This window comes from Ochotona curzoniae, unplaced genomic scaffold, assembly GCF_017591425.1.
Source record: "Ochotona curzoniae isolate NIBS_2020 unplaced genomic scaffold, NIBS_Ocur_1.0 contig_1602, whole genome shotgun sequence".
NCBI lineage: Eukaryota > Metazoa > Chordata > Mammalia > Lagomorpha > Ochotonidae > Ochotona > Ochotona curzoniae.
Window position 1 is genome coordinate 129018 of NW_024465136.1, and position 19838 is coordinate 148855.

General features: G+C 44.8%; 1 protein-coding gene across 2 annotated transcripts; it reads right to left on the reverse strand.

Annotated features, from left to right (window-relative positions):
* Positions 1 to 990: 990 nt before the first annotated feature.
* LOC121148584 (ribose-phosphate pyrophosphokinase 1-like) lies at positions 991 to 18049 on the reverse strand. 2 transcript variants are annotated; one of them, XM_040968721.1, is made up of 7 exons: positions 17928 to 18049; positions 11346 to 11529; positions 8917 to 9015; positions 7485 to 7609; positions 4389 to 4562; positions 2504 to 2663; positions 991 to 1083 (listed from the first exon to the last, which is right to left on the reverse strand). In XM_040968721.1, exons 1-7 carry the CDS (start codon positions 18047 to 18049, stop codon positions 991 to 993), a joined length of 957 nt encoding a protein of 318 aa, XP_040824655.1. The 2 variants fall into 2 exon arrangements, with proteins under 2 accessions (XP_040824655.1, XP_040824648.1); XM_040968714.1 differs by having other exon boundaries at positions 11343 to 11529.
* Positions 18050 to 19838: the final 1789 nt, after the last annotated feature.

A 19838-nucleotide genomic window follows, 5' to 3' on the forward strand; every position in this document is an offset into this window, starting at 1 on the left:
ACAGCAGCAGGCCCAGCATAAAAGCTTAAAAATGTTTCTGGATGAAGTGAATTGAAAATCATCTCCTTGGAACAGATATCTCAGGGCATTTGGAAGGCCAAATAGATCCAAAGAAGGAAGTTGAAAAATTAAATACTTAAATTAATCCAAAGCCACTACAGTATCACCTGCAGCCTACAACCACAGTGGCAGTAGGCTAAGGAAGATTAAGCTATGGCAGGGGAATGTTAATAATCATAAAGCAGGAGGCAAGTTTTATTTCCAGCAGACATGGTAAAACCACCACTTGGGCCCAGAGTGTGTTGGGCCAGGGAAAAGGAAAAGGTGGCTGAAGGTCAAGTCCAAATGAACACATACAAAGGAGAATTGAACCTACACAGTCAAGTGAGATGGTGACGGGTCAGGCTTCTTCCTCCCAAGTTGCACCTGTAGCACTGTACCATCCCACCTCGCTTCAGATCCTACTGAACAGCTGCTCAAGCTCAACTGCCCACTCCTTCCCTAGAGGCCGCTCAGCTACCCTGCCTGGGATTGGGGTTGCCTGAGACTCATCATTTAGCACAGAGCTTGAAGAGCTTGTCGCAGGGGTTGGCTTTGTTGCTAGCTAGTGTGAACACACACACACACACACACACACACACACACACCCCTGAAACCTTCACATGCAAAGTAGTCTGAGCATCCCCTAGTCATATCTGAACATCTCAAGTCTGAAATCTTGCAGCAGTTGAGCTGAACTTAAAGCTGCAAGGCTCAAGACAAATTCCATTGAGGGAGGCAGAATGAGACAAAGGCTGGGAAATCCCAGCAGGTCATCTTTCAATCTATCTTTCCCTCATGTTAAGGATAAGCTCCAATATTCCTGATATAGGATGGAAAAAACTACACTGGAGCAAGCTGGGTCTTCATCTGAAACATGTCTTGAAATACCAAGGGCAAAACAAGGGGTAGGGTTGCTTTTATTTTGAAAGAGCCTTAGAAGTTGTACTGTTACAAAGGGACGTGGCTGAACAGGTAGGAAACAGATTCCCCATGGTGAGTTCTCCTGATAGCTTCTGCAAGGATCATGGAGATGTCGATCACCTAGAAAGGGAAGAAAGGTTGCAGGTCAGTACCGTCTGTGTAAGGGTGGCTGGCCAACTTAGAGACACCACTGAGCCCTGCAAGAGCTCTGCTTCCTAGAACTGCCCCACCATGTAGTTGCCCTACATGTGCCTCCTACTCTTCCTAACGTCATCAACGTAACCACTTAGGAACAGAGTGCACATGCTAATGGAGAAAAACCTGACTCAGGATCATCAACAAGACAGTAGGCTGGCATTTTGAAATCCTTAATTATTGAAAGGGGGCCTGACACTGTGGTATAGCAAGTAAAGCAGCCACCTGTGGAGTCGGCATCCCACAGAGGAACCAGACAGAGTCCAGGCTTCTCCAAGTCCAATCCAGCTCCCTGCGTATGGCCTGGGAATGCAGTAGAGGACGGCCCAAGTGCTTGTGCTCCTGCACATGGGAGACGTGGATCAGCCCAGCCCAGCTCCCACAACTGAAGCCATTTGGAGAGTAAACCAGTGGATGGATGATCTCTCTCTGTGTAGAGATAAATTCCATCGAGGTTCTTTCAAAATAGAATAATTCTTTTAAAACTGAGTGGAAATAATGTTTTAAGTTGAAAAAAAAAAAAAAACAAAAACCCTGAGGGGCCAGCAATGGGGCATGGAGAGGTAAGTCACTGCCTTCAATGCTGGCATCCCATCCACATGAGTCTTGGCTGTTCCACTTGTGATCTAGTTTCCTGCTGTTGTGTCCAGAAAAGCAGCAAGATGACCCAAATACTTGGGCCCCTGTATCTGTGTTGGAGACTCAGATTAAGCTCCTGCTTCAGCCTGGCCCAGACACAAAGACTATAGCAACAGGTAGAAATACGTAAACAAATCTTCAACCAAACTCCTTCTGAATGACAACAGTCCTTCAACTATATAGAACTATAGCTTAGGAAAGCTAACGGTGTACTGTACACATGGAAGGCCTTATTGTTTTACTGCAATCAGACTGTAGTACCTAATAACTGCTTAGGGAGGCATTTACGTTTTAAAATATTGGGTCCAGGATGTTAACTGTCTTCGATGAAGCAAAAGAATCTACTCTTGAACAAGGAATAAATCTAGGAATACTTTGAGAAACACTAAACTCATAAGTGGTATACAACTGGTTCATCTAAAGGTTCCCATTATGCCTAGGACAGACGAGAAGTGAGTGTGAGGCTCACTTGCAGAGCCTGTTCAATAGAGAAGCTGCCAGCCTAGGAGATAATGAGGTTTAGCAATTGTCATTTTTAAACAGGTTTTCTTTTTAAATCATTTTTAGATTACAGGTCCAGATGACAGACTAACCTGCTCCCCCAAAACCAAAGATGGCAATCTTGAGAGTGCAGACACTGAATGCATGGAATACAAGCACCTTTTCCCTGCTCCATGAAGGCCTGCTCTGCCACTCTCCTACTTACCTGAATCTTGGAGCACTGCTTCATCTTGTCTTCCTGAGGTATGGTGTTGGTGACGACCACCGCTTCAAAGCACGCATTATTGATGCGAGCAATGGCTGGTCCCGAAAAGATTCCGTGCGTTAAGATGGCATAAACTCTGGTGGCTCCAGCCGAGAGAAGTCTAGAAGAGAGTTGATTCGAATTAATCTTCTCAGAGGAGAATGTGAGCAAGGGAGGAAGGATGTGTAAGTCTGGGTGGGCTGCCATCAGAAATGATCACTGCCCAGGTGACTTAATCACGATGCATGTCTCACAGTTCTGGAAGTTGGAATGCTAAAGACAGGGTGCAAAGTACATTCCACTCTGAGGCCTCATCTCTTGGTTTGTAGATACCTCGTGCTATGTTGCTGTGTGCACATAGGAGCACTTCTTGTACGCATACGTGGGGGAGAGTACTGTCCAGTGTTTTCGTTATATGGTCACAGAATTTACCATGATGCAGTAAAGCCACAGCTTTGGAAGCCACAGCTTCAGAAGATATGCTCTGATGATATGGAAAGAGGAAACTTTTCCAAGCCAGAGACCATTCAAGCAACCTAAATTTCTTTTCACATTTGTTAGCAGGGAGCTGGATTGGAAACGAAGCAGCCAGGACACAAAACAGCTGTCCATATAGGATGCCAGCCCCACAGATTGAGAATTAGCGTGCTGTGCCACCATGCTGGCCCTAGGGTTCTTGTCATTCTTATGGGAGACCTAGATGGAGGTGCAGGATGGCTCCTGTGGAACCACACACTTCATTTCCCATCCAGCTCTCTTCTATGGCCTGGGAAAGCAGTGCAGGACAGCCCAAGTGCTTGGGTTCACCCACGTGCTGCACCTGTGGGAGACCTGGAAGAAGCTCTTGGTTCCTGGCTTCAGGTCAGCTCTGCTCCAACCATTGAGGCCATTTGGGGAGTGAACCAGCAGATGGAAGATCTCTCCATCTCTGTTCTCTGTAAATCTACCTTTCCAAAGAAAATAAATAAATCTTTAAAACTACAATAACTATTGTTACAATATAAGGGGAAACAGTAGAGAATTAGAGGGTAGGGGAGGTGGAAGGAGAAATCCCTAAAGCTAAGGAATTCTATCATGAAAAACAACTTGAAAATAAATAAGGTCAAATATAATGAACTTTAATGTACAGAAAATATGTATAGTGCTTTTAATTTTTTTTTTGCATCAAAATACTTATCTTCCATTTTCATGAACTTTTTAAAGTACTGCATTTATTTCTGTTCAGATCTGTGGAGTTTTATGATAACTTGTTAAAATAAGCTATCAGAAGCAAACAAGGTTGGGACTGATGCTGTGACATTGTAGGCTAAGCCTCCACTTATGGTGCCAGCACCCCAAAGGGGGTACCTGTCATGTCCCGGCTGCAACACTTATGATCCCACTCCTTACTTTGTGGCCTGGGAAAGCAACAGAGACTGGCTCAAGTCCTTAGGTCCTTGCACACATGTGGGAGACCTGGAAGAAATTCCAGGCTCCTGGCTTTGGACTGGCTCAACTCTGGCCATTGTAAACATTTGGGGAGTGAACCAGCACATGGAAAATCTCTCTGTATCTCCTTCTCTCTGTAAATCCATCTTTCAAAAAAAAATTTTTTTTTAAATCAGTCACAGCAATGATTCTTGAGCAAAGTCTCTTGCTTTGTCTTTCAAATAAAACTAAAAAAACAGTCAAATGGTAAATTTTGTTATATAATCTTGGTAAGAAATATTCCAACAAAAGAAAGAGAGCTCAATATTTATATCACAAGTTAAGCAAAGAGTGATTCCTTCAGAAAGAACTGGCCAGCTGACGGTGTCCAGGCAGCATCTTTCACTTCTAGCCATCAGTCCCATCACTGTGCACTCACTTGTCGGCTGCGTGACAGATGGTGCCACACGTGTCAGCCATGTCATCTACCAGGATGGCCACCCGATCCTTCACGTCTCCCACAAGCACCATGCGATCCACCTCGTTGGCCTTCTTTCGCTCTTTGTGAATCAAGGCAAAGTCGACATTCAACTGATCTGCAATGGAGGTCACTCTGTAAAGCAGGGGGTGTCCCGTTTCAATGTATGTCAGGGCAGATGCAAGGGAGGTGTTCTAGTGCTCCACAGCACACTCAGGGACCGCAGCTCACAATACCCTATCGAATATGTTCCGCAGGCTCTGACAGAGAGGAGCTGGAGGCCTCCCAGTGAAGCAATGATAAGGAGGCAGAAATGTTAATTATTCTGAGTTGTTCAGTACCTGCTGCATAATACCTTGTCACACTCTACCCCATAAATGAAGGACAGTTGCTACTGGAATTGCAGGAAGTCCCATGAGGGCCAACTCGGGACCAGGGCTATGGTGAGAAGTGTAGCAAAAGGGAAATAATGACCAGTATGTTTCAATTCCCATGGCCATGGCATCCCCTAGTGTTGGTGGCAAAATCCCCACCAACAGCTAGTGGATTTGGACACCACAAGGGAGGTCCTTCCATAATTCTTAGAAACATTTGTAACAATTAACTAGACCGAAGTATCTCCAAGTCAAAATACAACTTTCTATTCTTCTTATTCAAGACAAATGTGGCTGGGAAGTGGTGACCATGTGCTACCTAACACTGAAGCACAAATGCTTGCAGCATAAATGACAGTGGGCTGCCCTGGTGAATATGCAACCTCTAGGCTGAACTGTGGCTAAAGAAGCCACCTGAGTCTGGTTTTGAAATATAGCAGCGATCCAACCATGGCATTACGTCTTAGTTCCCTTGTGGCCACACAGTCCAGGTTTTATTCTGAATAGGGACAATATGTGATCCTAATAAATTCTGATGTTTGTAACTTGACCAAAGTGAACCACAGATGCTACTCTGACTTACTCTCTGCTTAGGCACCTCACATAGTTACCAATCTGTTTGCAAGGGTTATTCATCCAAGGAAGATTATGGTCTCAGAAAAAAAAGTCTCAAATCATCTAAATGGTCAGAAAACTCAGAGATCAACAAAGCAGAAAAAGAACTAGGAAAGTAGCCCCTATTTTCGTGAGTGGAGAATTTCTTTCTTTCTTTCTTTTTTTGTTAAATGTATTGCATTATGGGACACAGTGTTATAGGCACTGGGATTCCCCCAACCCCTCCTTCAACACTAAATACTAAATACTAAAATGAAAATAGACACGAGACAGCTGACTAGTAATCTATAGCCATTTTGAGGTGTATAGAACCTGGTTGAATATAAACCAAAATTAAAATGTCTATGAAGAAATCACAGGATGTAGTTAAGCACCTGCATTTTCCTATTAATATATTGGTTAATCAATACCATGTCAATCAATGCCATGATGTTGTATATTGTTATTGATGTTATGTTGGGGCTTTTAATTGATTGGGATGATCCTTTGCCGGCTTTACCTTCAGACTAGAGATGGTCTCACCAAGAAAACTTTGAACTAACTAGGATAATAAGACACTGAATTTCTGCTTGGTAAAAACTTCCAATGAAAGAACCTCAACTGAATTTGAACTGTGGTAATGCAGCAAGGTGGAGAAATCCACCATGGGAAGAGGTTTTGGAGAGTGGAGACTTACTATCCCATAAATCACAGCTGTTCCACCAAACCTTGCCAAGTCAGAAATGACAGTGACTCATTTGGCAAACACGCCACCACTGCAAGATAAGTAGAATGAAAAAAAAAATCATTAGGTGGCAATCATCTATTGAAGGCAGTTTTCCTGGATCCAGTTTTGTCAAGACAATCCTGCTGATTGAGAACATGACAATATATACATAATGGTCAGATCAAGTGAAGGCAAGCTTCACAACTTCCTGTTGTCAAGGGAACCTGTGTTTCAAGCTGTTTCTGGTACTGCTCACCAGGCCAAACAGCTGGCTGCAAAGAGAACATGCTCACAGCTTCTCAGTCCAGCCGAGATACTGAAATCAAGAAGTCGTTTAAGTCACAACTTTTCTAGGTTGTGAATTAGCTTTTCCTAACCTGTGTTTTCCAGTTCTTCATTCTAGTTTCCCAAACAGAAGAACAAGTGTCATTACTATTGGCAATCTCCTAACACAGTCATGGGGCTTGGGGTCCGCACCGTGGCAGTTACAGTGTAAGTGGAAATACTTGGTAAAGAGTTTGTATAAATTCTTGGCTTTTAATAAAGATCCAATACTTTAGGATTTTGCTTCTTGCTTAACAAAGATTAAACATGCAACCATTGGCATGGTAAGAGGTCTATCAAACTAATGTGATGTAATAGCAGGTGCCATTCATTAGAACCCCGAATTTTCTATTCTTCCTAGTGGGTTGAGAACCATTGCTAGTGAAGTTACTAATCCTTCTGACGGTTAAGCTCACAACACCATGTTCTCTTAGGGCCCCTTTTTGGCCTTGTCTTCCAAGAAGTGACTAAAGACAATGCAGGAGGAGTAAGTGAAGTGACATCCACTCCATGTCCAGCTCCTAATATACCCATTCTGAAGTACTGAAAAACTGCCAGTCAGAGGAAAACAAAACATCACTTTCTGCCAATAACCACAATGGCTTACAACTAGAATGTTGCCCCAAAAGACTTGATCCTCAGAGTGGCTCTACTAAGACAAGATGGAACATTTAGGACATGGAGCCTTGTGGGCAATCTCTAGGTCCCTGGAGACCTGTCCCGGGAGGTAGTTCTCACAAGAGGGTTGTTTGAAGTGTGGAGTTTCACTCCATCCCTCCCCACTTCCTGGCTCACCAGGTAAGCCTGCCTGCCAGTGCGCATGTTCCCACCATGCGGTTTGTCATAGACTCTTCATCAAAGCCAAAATCTATACTGTGTCATTCAGAGTTTGAACTTCAAAATGGTAGCTAAACCACCTGTTTCTAAGCTGACTGATTTGGGTTGTTTGCCATGACTATGGGAAGCTGACCATCACACCCAACTGTCTAAAAGACTTCTTGTCCAACACATTGGGGAAAGTGCTCACACCCTCCCTACCTCTTAGCTCCACCAGCGTCCGGGGAGACAATTGTGCAGTTCCTCCAGTCAGAGATGTTCTCCTGGATCCACTTCAGGACAGCTGGCTCGGCATACAAATTGTCCACTGGGAAATCAAAGAAGCCCTGCAGGAGGAAGCTCCATCAGTCCTGCTTCATGTTGCTTCCTATTCTGTTTGTGCATCGTAACACGGGAGCAACATGCCCCCAAGAAGATCACATTGTGAAACTCAAGCAGGAAAGCATGCCCAGGATAAAGAAGATAAAAACAACACTTTGAAATCTCAGCTGAGACTCCAGTCAAGATCAGTGACACTAACCCATGACTCATCATAGGAGCATGAGCACACCCTGGTGGAGACCAACCGAATTCAGCTAGTGTCTGTCATGATCATCCAACTAACCTGCAGACTCGTAGGTTAATAAACAGTGCTCCATGCCTCTGAATGTTGCTTAACCGTCAAGCCAGAGGTGTCAATGGTATATATAAACTTAGTGGAAGTGATTCATAAGCAAGATCACGAAGAACAGCTAAAAGAATGTCTGTTATAATTCTGGGTAATGCGTGGGCTGGTGCAGTGGTATAGTATGCTAAGCTTCCAGCTGCAGCACCAGCATCCCAGGTGGGTGCCAGGTTATGTCCAGGCTGCTTTCCTTCCCACCCAGCTCCCTGTCTATGGTCTGGGAAGGCAGCAGGAGATGGCTCAATCTCTTGGACCCCCCTACACCCAGGTGGGAGTCTTGGAAAAAGCTACTGGTTCCTAGCTTCAGATGGGCTCAGCTCTGGCCATTTCAGCCATCTGGGGAGTGAACCCAGTGGACTGAACATCTATCTCTGTCCTCTCTCTAACTCTGCCTTAAACATAAGTTTAAAAAATGTGTTCTTATTCTATGATATGTGTACAGTCTCCTGTTCTATATAATCACCGGATTGCCACAAATCTGACAATGATGACAAAAATCTCTTTTAAGTGTACAAAATAAAGGTTGTGTTTCATTTCTCTTACTACAAGTTTGTGGCTCTCAACTTAAGATGTTGGATATTTAAAAGGAATAAGAACAGCTTCCCAGGCCTGAGAACTCACCATTAAAGTACCAGATATTATACTATGAATTTAATGTCACTTCACATTCACAATAATGAAACAAATGTTCAGAGACATACCTGTCCAAGCCTTTAGTGTAAGTGCCAATATTACAGCTAGATCTGAACCCAAGCTCACGCTTAGCCCGTAGTGCCAGACTAGTTCCCTCTCATCACCCCAAATACCTACGATCACAAAATGTGCTTAAGGAGAACACATTTAAAATGTCATTGAGTATCTAGTTTCTTGGGCTGCACTTGGGCAGTTGTTGCCTTCTCTGTAGGCTTCAGAACTGTCAGTCCTCTCCCCCAACTACTGCAACCCCCAGTACTTAACTTCCACTGATACCTGAATTTGAGAAGCATGTAGATCCATGGTGATGATGTGATCAGCACCTGCCATGGACAGCATGTTTGCAACAAGCTTGGCTGTGATGGGAGCCCGGCTCTAGAGAGGGAAGGAAATGGAAGAAAACCGGAAATCCTAAAATCAATTCATTTGCTTAAGAAACACTTACTATGCACTTATTACTATGAAGAGCAGATATGACCACTGGCTTCAAATAGATCACAATCTAAAAGTAGCACTGTTGCTGCATCTTGAGTTAAATCTACGCCTGTAATGCCAGCACTCTATATGGGCACTGCTCTAAACCTTGGCTGTTCCGTTTCTAACACAGCTCCCCATGAACGTGCTTGGAAAAGCAGTGAAATATGGCCCATGTATTTAGGCCCCTGCACTCAGTTGGGGAGGCCTGGAAGAAATGCCTGGCTCCTGGCTTCAGATTGGTCCAGCCCAGCTACAGCAGCCACTTGGGAAATGAGAGCCAGCAGATGGAAAACTATGTCTTTCTCTTTCTCCCTCGAACTCTGCCTTTCAAATGAATATATACATTTTTATAATAAAAAATCTTGAACAAAAAGAAATGAACATTACCATCTTGATGCAGAATCTTCAATAAATAAAACAACTCAAAGCATTTTCAGTCTACTCAAGTGCTTCCAAAGCTTATTCAAACTAGACAGACTTCAAATGTTTTGCTGTTTTGTTTTGTTTAATACTTTTCTTAAAATCTCCAGGAGAGCTGGCATCATGGCACAGAAGGCTTGGTTAAGTCATCACTTGCAACACTGGCATCCAATATCAGAACTCCAGTTTCAATCCTGGCTGTTCAGCTTCTGATCCATCTCCCTGCTAATGTGATTGGGAAAGTAGTGAAAGATGGCTCAAGTACGTGGGCCCTGCTATCCACGTTGGAGACCTGGATGGAGTTGCCAGCTCCTGGCTTCAGCTTGGCCCTGACTAACACAGCTATTGGGGAGTGAACATGAAAGACCTCTTTGTCTCTCTGAATTCCACTGTCACTCCACCTTTAAAATAACTAGATTCTTTTTTAAACAAAATCTCATTGAACCCAGATTCTCAAATCTGTACACTATTTCTAACATGCCAGAGCCTGAACATTCATTTCAGGGGGAGGCATTGGGCACAGCAGCTTAAGTTGCAACTTGCAAATCTGCATCCCACATCACAGCACCTAGGCTTAAGGCCCAGCCAGGCAGATTTCTACCCCATTCCTATCAATGCACATCCAAGGAGGCAGCCTCAACTGGGAGACCCAGATGGAGTTCTGAGCTCTCGGCTTTGACCAGGTCTGGCCTGGATTCTGTCGATATTTGAGGAATAGGCAGGAGATAGAATATATGTGGCTAAACGGCCCCAAATGACCAAAATTGTTGCCACCTTAAGCTACAGACAGGATCAGGATGGAGTTCCTGGCTCCTGGCTTCAGCTGGTTCAACCCTGTTTTTTGGTGGGCATTTGAGCAGTGAACCAGCAACTGGAAGATCTTTTTCTCTGTCTTCCAAATAAATCCTACCACCCGCTCGAAATGTCAGGGAACTAACTTAAAATTATGTATGTGTGACTTGAATAACAAATCACTACAGTGTGGCTTGAATATAAACCTACAATGTCTACTACTTTGACCATAAGATCATATCTAAGACAGCATTGTTTTAAAGTACCCTGCAGATACGTATCTGATAGATAAGGATTTTTAGGGAGGTGGGGGAAGTTCAGCAATTGTTTCTGCATTCCTTGCTTAAAAGGGGGGTGGGGGTGGGAAAGGAAGGGCTCTGCAATAGCCTAGTGGCTAAACCTTGGCCTTGCTTGCATTGTAATCCCATGTTTGCACCAGTTCATATCCTGGCTGCTTCAGCTCCTATACAGTTCCCTGCTTGTGGCCTGAGAAAGCAGTAGAAAATCTCCCCAAATCATTGGACCCTGCACCCACATGGGGACCTGGAAGAAGCCCCCAACTCCTGTCTTCAGATTGGCTCAGCCCTGGCTGTTGTAGCCACTTGGGGAGTGAACCAGCACACGACAGATCTGTCCCTTTTGCTCTCTGCAAATCTGCCTTTCCAATCAAAATTAACCAAAACAAAACATAAAAAGATAAGATTCTGTTGCTGGTGTTGTGGCAGTGAGTTAAGCAGCCATCTGGGATACCAGTATCCCATATGAGCAACAGTTGGAGTTTTGGCTGTTCCACTTCCAGTTCAGCTCCCTGCTAAAGCCTCTGAGAAAGTAGCAGAAGATGTGCCCTGTCATTCAATGGGAGACCCAGGTGAAGTTCCTGGCTCCTGGCTTTGTCCTAGCTCACCCTCTGGCTGTCGTGACACGTGGCAAGTGAACCAGTAAATGGAAGATCTCTTTCCTCTCTCTCTCACTGCCTTTCAAATAAACAGATAAATCCTAAAAGATTCCTCGACTACCTTATCCTTCTTATCCTGCCGCGCGTAAGGGAAGCAGGGGATGACTGCGGTCACCCGCCTGGCCGAGGCGATCTTGCAGGCGTGGATCATGATCAGAAGCTCCATCAGATTGTCGTTGACTTGACCGCAACCACTCTGCACAATGTAAACCTCCTCTCCACGGACACTTTCGCCTATCTCCACGCTGCAATGGACAAAGGACAACATTGGGACAAGATCTGAAGCACACGGTAAGGTCTCTGCAGCATGGTTTCCTCACGCACAAGCAGTAAGTGATTTACAGCATCTGATCCCGCAGACTTCAGAAAATCCTGTGGAAGGAGCTCCTGTACTGGAAGCCTGTTCATGTTTGACTTCCACGTCAGTGCCTTAGACAACACATTACTGTCTACACATAACGTGATGTCAAGATGATTTGGTACTGTTAGTGTGAGGTGCTTACAAATAAGTGCACTGCAGTATCACTAATGGGTGCACATCATCAAACAGATATGCCCAATGTGAATGTAGATGTGACACACTACCTGTGACAGTTACACAATCCATACCTAACTAAAGTGGAAATCATAAGGCATGAATCACCACTCTTGTATGATGATGTTTTCTGTTTGTAACAGCACCATCTCTAGGATGTTGGCTCCTGGCTTCTGATCGGCTCAGTTCAGCTTGGACTGTTGTGGCCGTTTGAGGAGTGAATCAGTGGGTTAAAGATCTTTCTTCCTACCTCTCTCCATTAATCTGATCTGTCTTTTCAATAAAAATAACTAGGAAAATATCTATGCATATATACATGTCATAAAATATGCTTTATGCATGCACATATGTACATATGTATGTATTCATATAAGTAAGACATAGAGACAAAGAGATTTCCCATTGGTTGGTTCACTCGCAAAATCCGCACAACATCCATGGCTGGGCCACACCAAAGCCAGGACCTTGGAACCCCATCCAGTCCTCCTGGGATGCTGATGCTAGGGAATTAACCATTTCAACCACTGTCTAAGGCTCTGCATCAGTAGGAAGCTAGAATTGGAAGCTGGGGCTCAGCACCATACCCAAGCACTCCAATGTTGTGTCCCATGCTGGGGACCCAATGTTGTGTCCCACTGCTGGGGCCCATGCAGTGGGTGTGGATGACACAAAGGTGTGAAGAGAACTGCTCCCCTGCTGGCAAGGCCTCAAGGAGCTTCCTGATACAAGGCAAGGCCTGATGGATGTCTCTCCAACCACCTCAAGGCAGTTTCACCCCGCTTTGCATGGACACCTGACCACACTGCTGAGAATTCTGCAATCTATTGAGGCATCGTCGTTTGCCCCTGTGAGCTGGTTTTTACAAACAATGTGATCTTTGTTTGATGTTGCTAATAACGTCTAATAATTCATGATGTTTTGACCGTCCCCAGTGACCATACGGCAGGAAGAGTTTGAGGTAAAACACACTTTTAGATTAATCTAGGGTTGTTTAACCCATGGGTGTAGTGGTAATCTAGGTTTAGGGTTTTTTCTTGATCTTTAGGTTTTACCTTCTGTGGTGAATTTCCCCCTTTAACTGATTTAAGATTAAGTTGTAGAATGAGGATTGTAGTACGAATGTTACTGAAGGATATTTGCTGTCTATTGAGAACTTCCTGACCATGAGGTCAGGACAGATAACATCCTGCTGCTTTAAGCTGAAGCAACCGGCAGATTTATCTTTTGAAACACCCACTTGGTACACCCCAGGCCCCAGGCTCTGACCCCAGACCCCGGGTGTGTGGGTGCACCCCAGGCCCCGGGCTCTGCACCCCAGGCCCCGGGTGTGTGGGTGCACCCCAGACCCCGGCAGCTCTGACCCCAGACCCCGGGCGTGTGGGTGCACCCCAGGCCCGGACTCTGCACCCCAGACCCCGGCAGCTCAGCCACCCCATAAAAAGTCTGTGAAAATCTGTGCGAGAGTTTGTGACTGCTTCTGTATAAATACAGGACACAGCTTTCTTGCATGGTCCATTATGACCATGACATTAGAGTGGTCCATTTTCTCTCTCTATGCCGACTCCACACACCCTTCTCGAGCTCCAAACTCGGCTTCAGCTGGCCTCTGGCACACATCCACCCTCTCTTCTCCTACATCTTTTTCTTTTTAAAATCTTCATCAATTCTATGTAGTCTTTTGTAGAAAACATAGAACCATCCAAAAACCAGACAAAAGGAACAGGACGGAAAAATAGAGGCAAAGGAGAAGAAAATGTGGACGTGGGGTTACAACAGGATAACAGGAAAGACACTGTAGTGAAGGGCCTTTTAGCTTGACTGCGCCTATGTCACCATGCTGATTGCTACAGCACACTGTAGTTTTGCAGGAAGCTACACTTTGGAAAAAACTATAGTTAGAAACTCGGTGGAAACTGGATGATAGATACACTGGATCTCTGTATTTTTTCTTACAATTGTATGAAAATCCACAATTATCTCAAAATGCCATTTTTTTAAAGTTTTATTTATTTTTATCAGAAAGGTGGTATACAGAGAGGAGGAGAGACAAAGAGAAAAATCTTCTGTCCAATGATTCACTCCCCAAGTGAGCGCAACTGATGGTACATGCCTATTCAAAGCCAGGAGCCAGGAATCTCCTGCAGGTCTCCCACACGGTTGCAGGGTCCCAAAGTATTGGGCGATCCAGGACTGCTTTCCCAGGCTACAAGCAGGGAGCTGGATGGGAAGTGGGGCTGCCAGGATTAGAACCGGCACACATATGGGAACCCAGTGCGTGCAAGGCAAGAACCTTAACCACTACGCTATCACACCGGGTCCTCAAAATGCAATTTTAACAAAAAGTGGATAATTATACCTTGGGTATACTTGAGTAAACCATGATCTCATCCCTCAGGGAAAGCTGAGCTCAAAACTGTATCTGTAGGGCCTGGTGGCATAGCCTAACAGCTAAAGTCCTTGCCTTGAATGCACCAGGATCTCATATGGGCACCAGTTCTAATCCCGGCAGCTCCACTTCCCATCCAGCTTCCTGCTTGTGGCTTGGGAAAGCAGCCGAGGATGGCCCAAAGCCTTGGGACCCTGCATCCATGTGGGAGACCTGGAAGAAGTTCCTGGATCCTGGCTTCAGATCAGCATAGCACTGGCCGTTGCGCTCACTTGGGGAGTGAATCATCAGACGGAAGATCTTCCTCTCTGTCTCTCCTCCTCTCTGTATATCTGACTTTCCAATAAAAGTTAAAAATAAATATTTCAAAACAAAAGTATCCGTAAAAACAAAATGACTTCTATGGTTAGTTCAGAGAACCTTGGCCGGCCGTAATGCTGTCTGTAAAGCAATGTAGCCCTGGGAGGGAATCTGGAGAACTCTCATTTTAATAGTCAATTTGAGAAATAACTCATCAAGAGAGTTTTTCTCCCTAGCATCGCATGAAAACCACACCCCCTCCCAGTCCCCCCCTTCCCACTTCACGGCCTCTGCACTCTGCCTATTGCCTGGAATGCTCTCCCTGCTACCTCTCCACCCCCATTCACAGCTCCAGTGAAACCACCTTCCCTATGTCCTCAACGATGACTTTCCATAGGATCTATAAAATTAAAAGTCACTTAATGGGTCAGCCAGCTGAAGTGTATGGGCTATTTTTTGGATGACTTAAATCAGACTGCACCATATGTACCAGACAGGAAAAATTTTGAAAATATGGCTAGTTATCTGGTGTTGATGGATCACTATTAATTTTTAAGACACAAAAATGGTTTTGTGGTTACTGAAGTGCATATATATATATATATATATATATATATGATTAATGCTTCCTTGAAAATAATTTGATTTTGTGTATTCATGTATGTGAGAGAAGGGGAAATAAGTGGAACAAGATTGGCCATTAATTATAAGTCATTAGTTATTAAATTGATAACTGCCAAAGTACGTGAGTAGGAGGGGTCACAGTAGAACATTTTCTAATTCTGTCTGTTTGAAATGCTCTGTCATAAAAAACTGAATCAATTGGCCCATCCAGCTTTCTCATTCTGCTTATTCCTTTCAGAACATTTACAATCAATTTGTCATTTATTTATATATACATATAGATATAGATTTATCTATAGATTTAGATCTAGATAAACCTAGACAGACAACATATATCAGTATGTATAGCTTGATCTAAATAGATCTAGCTATATGTATGTATAGATATTTATATAACCTTTCTCCATCATTAGAATGCAAACACCATGAAGGTAAAGACCAGAGCTGAATTGGCGCAGGCACTGTTGGTGTTGTAGGATACCCCGTGCTTTTCAGTGTGCAAGTGTAACTCTTAGCTACTCTGTTTGCAGTTCAGCTTCCTACTAATACACACCCCTGCGAGGCAGGAGATGATGCCAAGTCCTCAGGCCTTTTACTCTCCAAGAAGAAAATCTGAGATGGAATTCCTGATTCTTGGCTTCAATATGGTCTAATCCGCTTATCATGGCATTTGGGAAGTGAACCATGACATGGAAATCCCTCTCTTTCTCTGCCTTTCAAATAAATGAACACTTTTGAAAAACATTTTATAAAAACAGAATGAATGGACGAATGCATTTAAGAATGAACAAATATGTTCAGGATTAGGTCACCTCTGGCATTTATTCACTTTAGAGAACATAACATCGCTCTAAGCTTGCTACGGTGAAAGCTCAGAAAACTGACTTTTCTTCCTTTGAAAAATAACTCACTTTTGGTTCCACACTAGAGGCATGGGGGAAGCACATGGTTTTTTTTCAAGGTCTTGGGACTGATGTTATGGCCTATTAGGCTAAGCCTCAGCTTGCAGTGCCAACATCCTATATAGGCCCTGATTCGAGACCCAGCTGCTACTTCTGAATTAGTGCCTTGCTGTTGATACACCTGGGACAGCAGTGGAAGTTTGCCCAAGGACTTGGGCCCCTGCACAACATGGGAAACCTAGAAGATGCTTCAGGCTCCTAGCTTCAGCCTGGCCCAGCCCTGGTCAATACAGCCATTTGCGCAGTAAACGAACATATTGATTCTGTGTCTCACCTCTTCCTTGTAATTGGCTTTCAAATAATAAATAAATAAATAAAATAAAAGCAAAAGCCGGAGCAGTGATTCAATTGGTTAATCCTCTACCTGCAAGAACCAGCATCCTATATGAAAACCACTTGGTGTCCTGGATGCTCTACTTCCCATCTAGCTCCCTGCTTGTGGCCTGGGAAAGCAGCCGAGGATGGCCCAAAGCCTTGGGACCCTGCATCCATGTGGGAGACTTGGAGGAAGCTCCTGGATCCTGGCTTCAGATTGGCTTAACTCTGGCTGTTGTGGCCACTTGGGGGACTGAACCAGTGGATGGAAGATCATTCTGTGTGTCTCCTATATGTGAATCTGCCTTTCCAATTAAAAAAGGCTTTTTAAAAAAATAGTAAAAGTTCTTGACAGATATGCTCATAACCTTTTCTAGGTAGAACAATGATGTGATGCGGTCCGTCTACCAGATGAGATAGTAATAAAGACTTCATGGCAGGATCCTTAAATACTGATACAGAGTAAGCTAAAAAATGACACAACAGGCTTGGTTGTTAAGCTTCCCATCCAGCTCCCCTTCTTACAGTCTGAAAAAGCAGTGGAGGATGGCTCAAAGCCTTGAAATGATAGGTAACCAAATGATCTCCGAGATGGTGGGGTTGGCAGGTAGTACGTGGAAGCAAGGGAGAAAAATCGTACTGGCAAGACAATGCAAACTAAAATCAGGTCTTCCACTTCATCTGTCCTTAACCATCTTAACACATTAAATTGTGTCCAAGTTACGCCAGGTAATGGTAGGATGAGTAGATGGATCAGGAATAGACTGCTGCTAAGAAGCACGCTTAGCTTTTGTATTAGATGTAGAACTTGCTGCAAGGAGGAACGGCAAAGATCTGATTCCATAACTAGAGTTCCCTAAGACAGCAGCTACCAAGGATACAGATCTGATCAATTAGATTTCGCTTTAGTGTGGCTCTAGTTATCTGATAAATAATTCCAAAGACAAGAAAAGCCAACACTTAGCAATGTAAGGAAGTCCACAGTACAGTATTTGAGGGCACTCAACAGCTTAATGTCAGTTTCCCTTAAAAACAAGCCAGACTGAAATGATTGGGAATGGAACAAACAGATTCTTGCCACTGTAGAAAAAAGACCAGCAGGACTCAGAATGAGGTAAGTTCGATTCTTGGTGCATCTAGACCAAGTGCCTAAGTGAAAGGAAGCCAACAAGCCTGGTTGGCTCCACAAGGAAATCTACAGAGCCATGTGTCTGCGTTGCCAACGCTAAACCTCAGTCTATTCCCATGGATTTAGGAAGCCAGTATTCCGGCACTGGGGGGTTCTACTCTTTGCCATCTTACTCAGCATCTTTGCCTCGAGCTTCATCTTGACTCCACTCCACTCCACTGCACCGAGTGAATGAACAGGACCCTCCCGCGAGGGATGAAATAACGGAAACAAGCCACAGAGCAGTCCGTTTCCTCTCCCCTCCAGTCTTTTGGAGCTCAAACGCGGCCCCATCTCCCTACCCCCGCCATCCGGACGGGTGAAATACCATCAGGACCCAACTTCGCCCTTACCAGGTCTCCTGATTGCTGAATTTCTTCGTTACCACCTTGCCTAGTTCCAGGCCCAGGTGGTCAACAATCTTCTGGGATAAGTCCTGGTGGGAGCTGCCACTGAAGATTATGATATTCAGCATCCTGGCCAAAGACCTGGGCACTCTTCGCTCAGCGATCCTTGCTGCTGTGGAGACACGCACTGGAGTCGGCCAGGAGACTCAATGGCAATTGCTTCGCCTTGCTACTCCACCACCCATGTTCCCGCCTGGCTGGGGAGGAGGGGCCCACAGGAAGATCCCCACCCTTCCCTCCCTGATTAGACAAGGGGGAGGCAGGGCGGAGCCTGCGTTGCCACTTCACCTCCTTCAGTTTCTCTCTGAATGGCTTATGGGGCGGGGCTGGCAGGCTGGGGAGTGTGAAGTCCTCTGACTGTTGATGGAGGGAGAGGTGTGGAGGGATGCTGCTGCTGATGCTTTTGCTTTTAGGCAAAGGAGCTACCAACTGCACTTCTCCCCTCTCCATTCCTTTCATTAGAACAACAACAACAAAAAGTGTGCTTCTGATTTCATTTCCTTTGAAGGTAGTCAAGATGGCAGCCCCCTAACTGTACATGTTGCTGAATATGATCTTTGTTCTATAAAGATGACTCTGAATTAGAACACTTTATTTTTAAGCATCTATTTACTTGAAAGGTAAAAAGAATCTTTCATCATCTCGCTCATTCCCCAAAACTCAACAACCCGACAGTGCTCCAGGCAAAAGCCAAGAGCCAGCAAGGCGTCATCCTCATGTCCCCCATGGGCAGCAGGGACCCAATCATTCTGGCCATCATCCATAGCTTCCAAGGCACCTTAGTGAAGAGTTGGACAGAAGCAGAGTATCAGGGTCACACAGTGGCACTCACGAACGGGATTCTGGAATCCCAAGCATAGGCATAATCCACTCTGTACTAAGCCCAACCCCAAAGCACTTTTACATCATGGAGACACAAGCTTATTCAACTGACTTATTCCCCTTTTGTAACTACCCGGTGACATCTTGACCAAAAGACAACTATCAGGAGAAAAATAACCAAAGAGGTTCCACCTGAATTAATCCAGAGACACTACTAGAGAAAGTTGCATTTTTAGAAGATGTATTCATTTATCTGAAAGGTGGAATTACAGAGAAGAGAGGAAGAGACACAGAATCTTGCATTCATGACTTCACTCTCCAAATCCGGCAACTGCTGGGACTGGTGCAACCAGAAACCAGGAGCCTGGAATTCCATCCAGGTTTGCCATATGGGTGGCAGTGGCCTATGCACTTACATAATCTTCTGCTGCTTTCCCAGGCACTGCTACAGGGAAGTGGATTAGATATGGAGAAGCCAAAAACCTCAACTGGCACTCCCATAGAAGGTGCTAACATCACAGGAGGCTACTTAACTGATCATGCCTGGGAAGGCAGTGGGGAATGACCCAGGACCCTGGGCTCCTGCACCCACATGGGAAATAGGGAACAACCACCTGGCTCCTGACTTCAGCTCTACTCAGCTCTGGCCATTGGGAGAGTGAACAAATGGATGGAAGATCTCTCTCTCTCTCTCCTCCCTCTGTCATTTACTCTCTGTAAACCTGCCTTTGAACTAAAAATTTAAGCATCAAAAAGAGGGAGAGAATAAATTGTGCAAATTTAGAATTGAAAGTGCAAAGTCTATTGGGTAATCCTGCACCTCCAAGTGCTGGGATCCCATATGGGTACCTGAGCGTGTCCCTACTGTTCCACTTCCCATCCAGCTCCCTGCTTGTGGCCTGGGAAAGCAGAAGAGTGTTTCCCAGAGCCTTGGGACCCTGTACCCATGTAGGAGACCTGAAGAACCTCCCAACTCCTGGCTTTGGATCAGCTCAGCCCCAGGCACTGTGGTCATTTGAGGAAAGAACCAGTGGA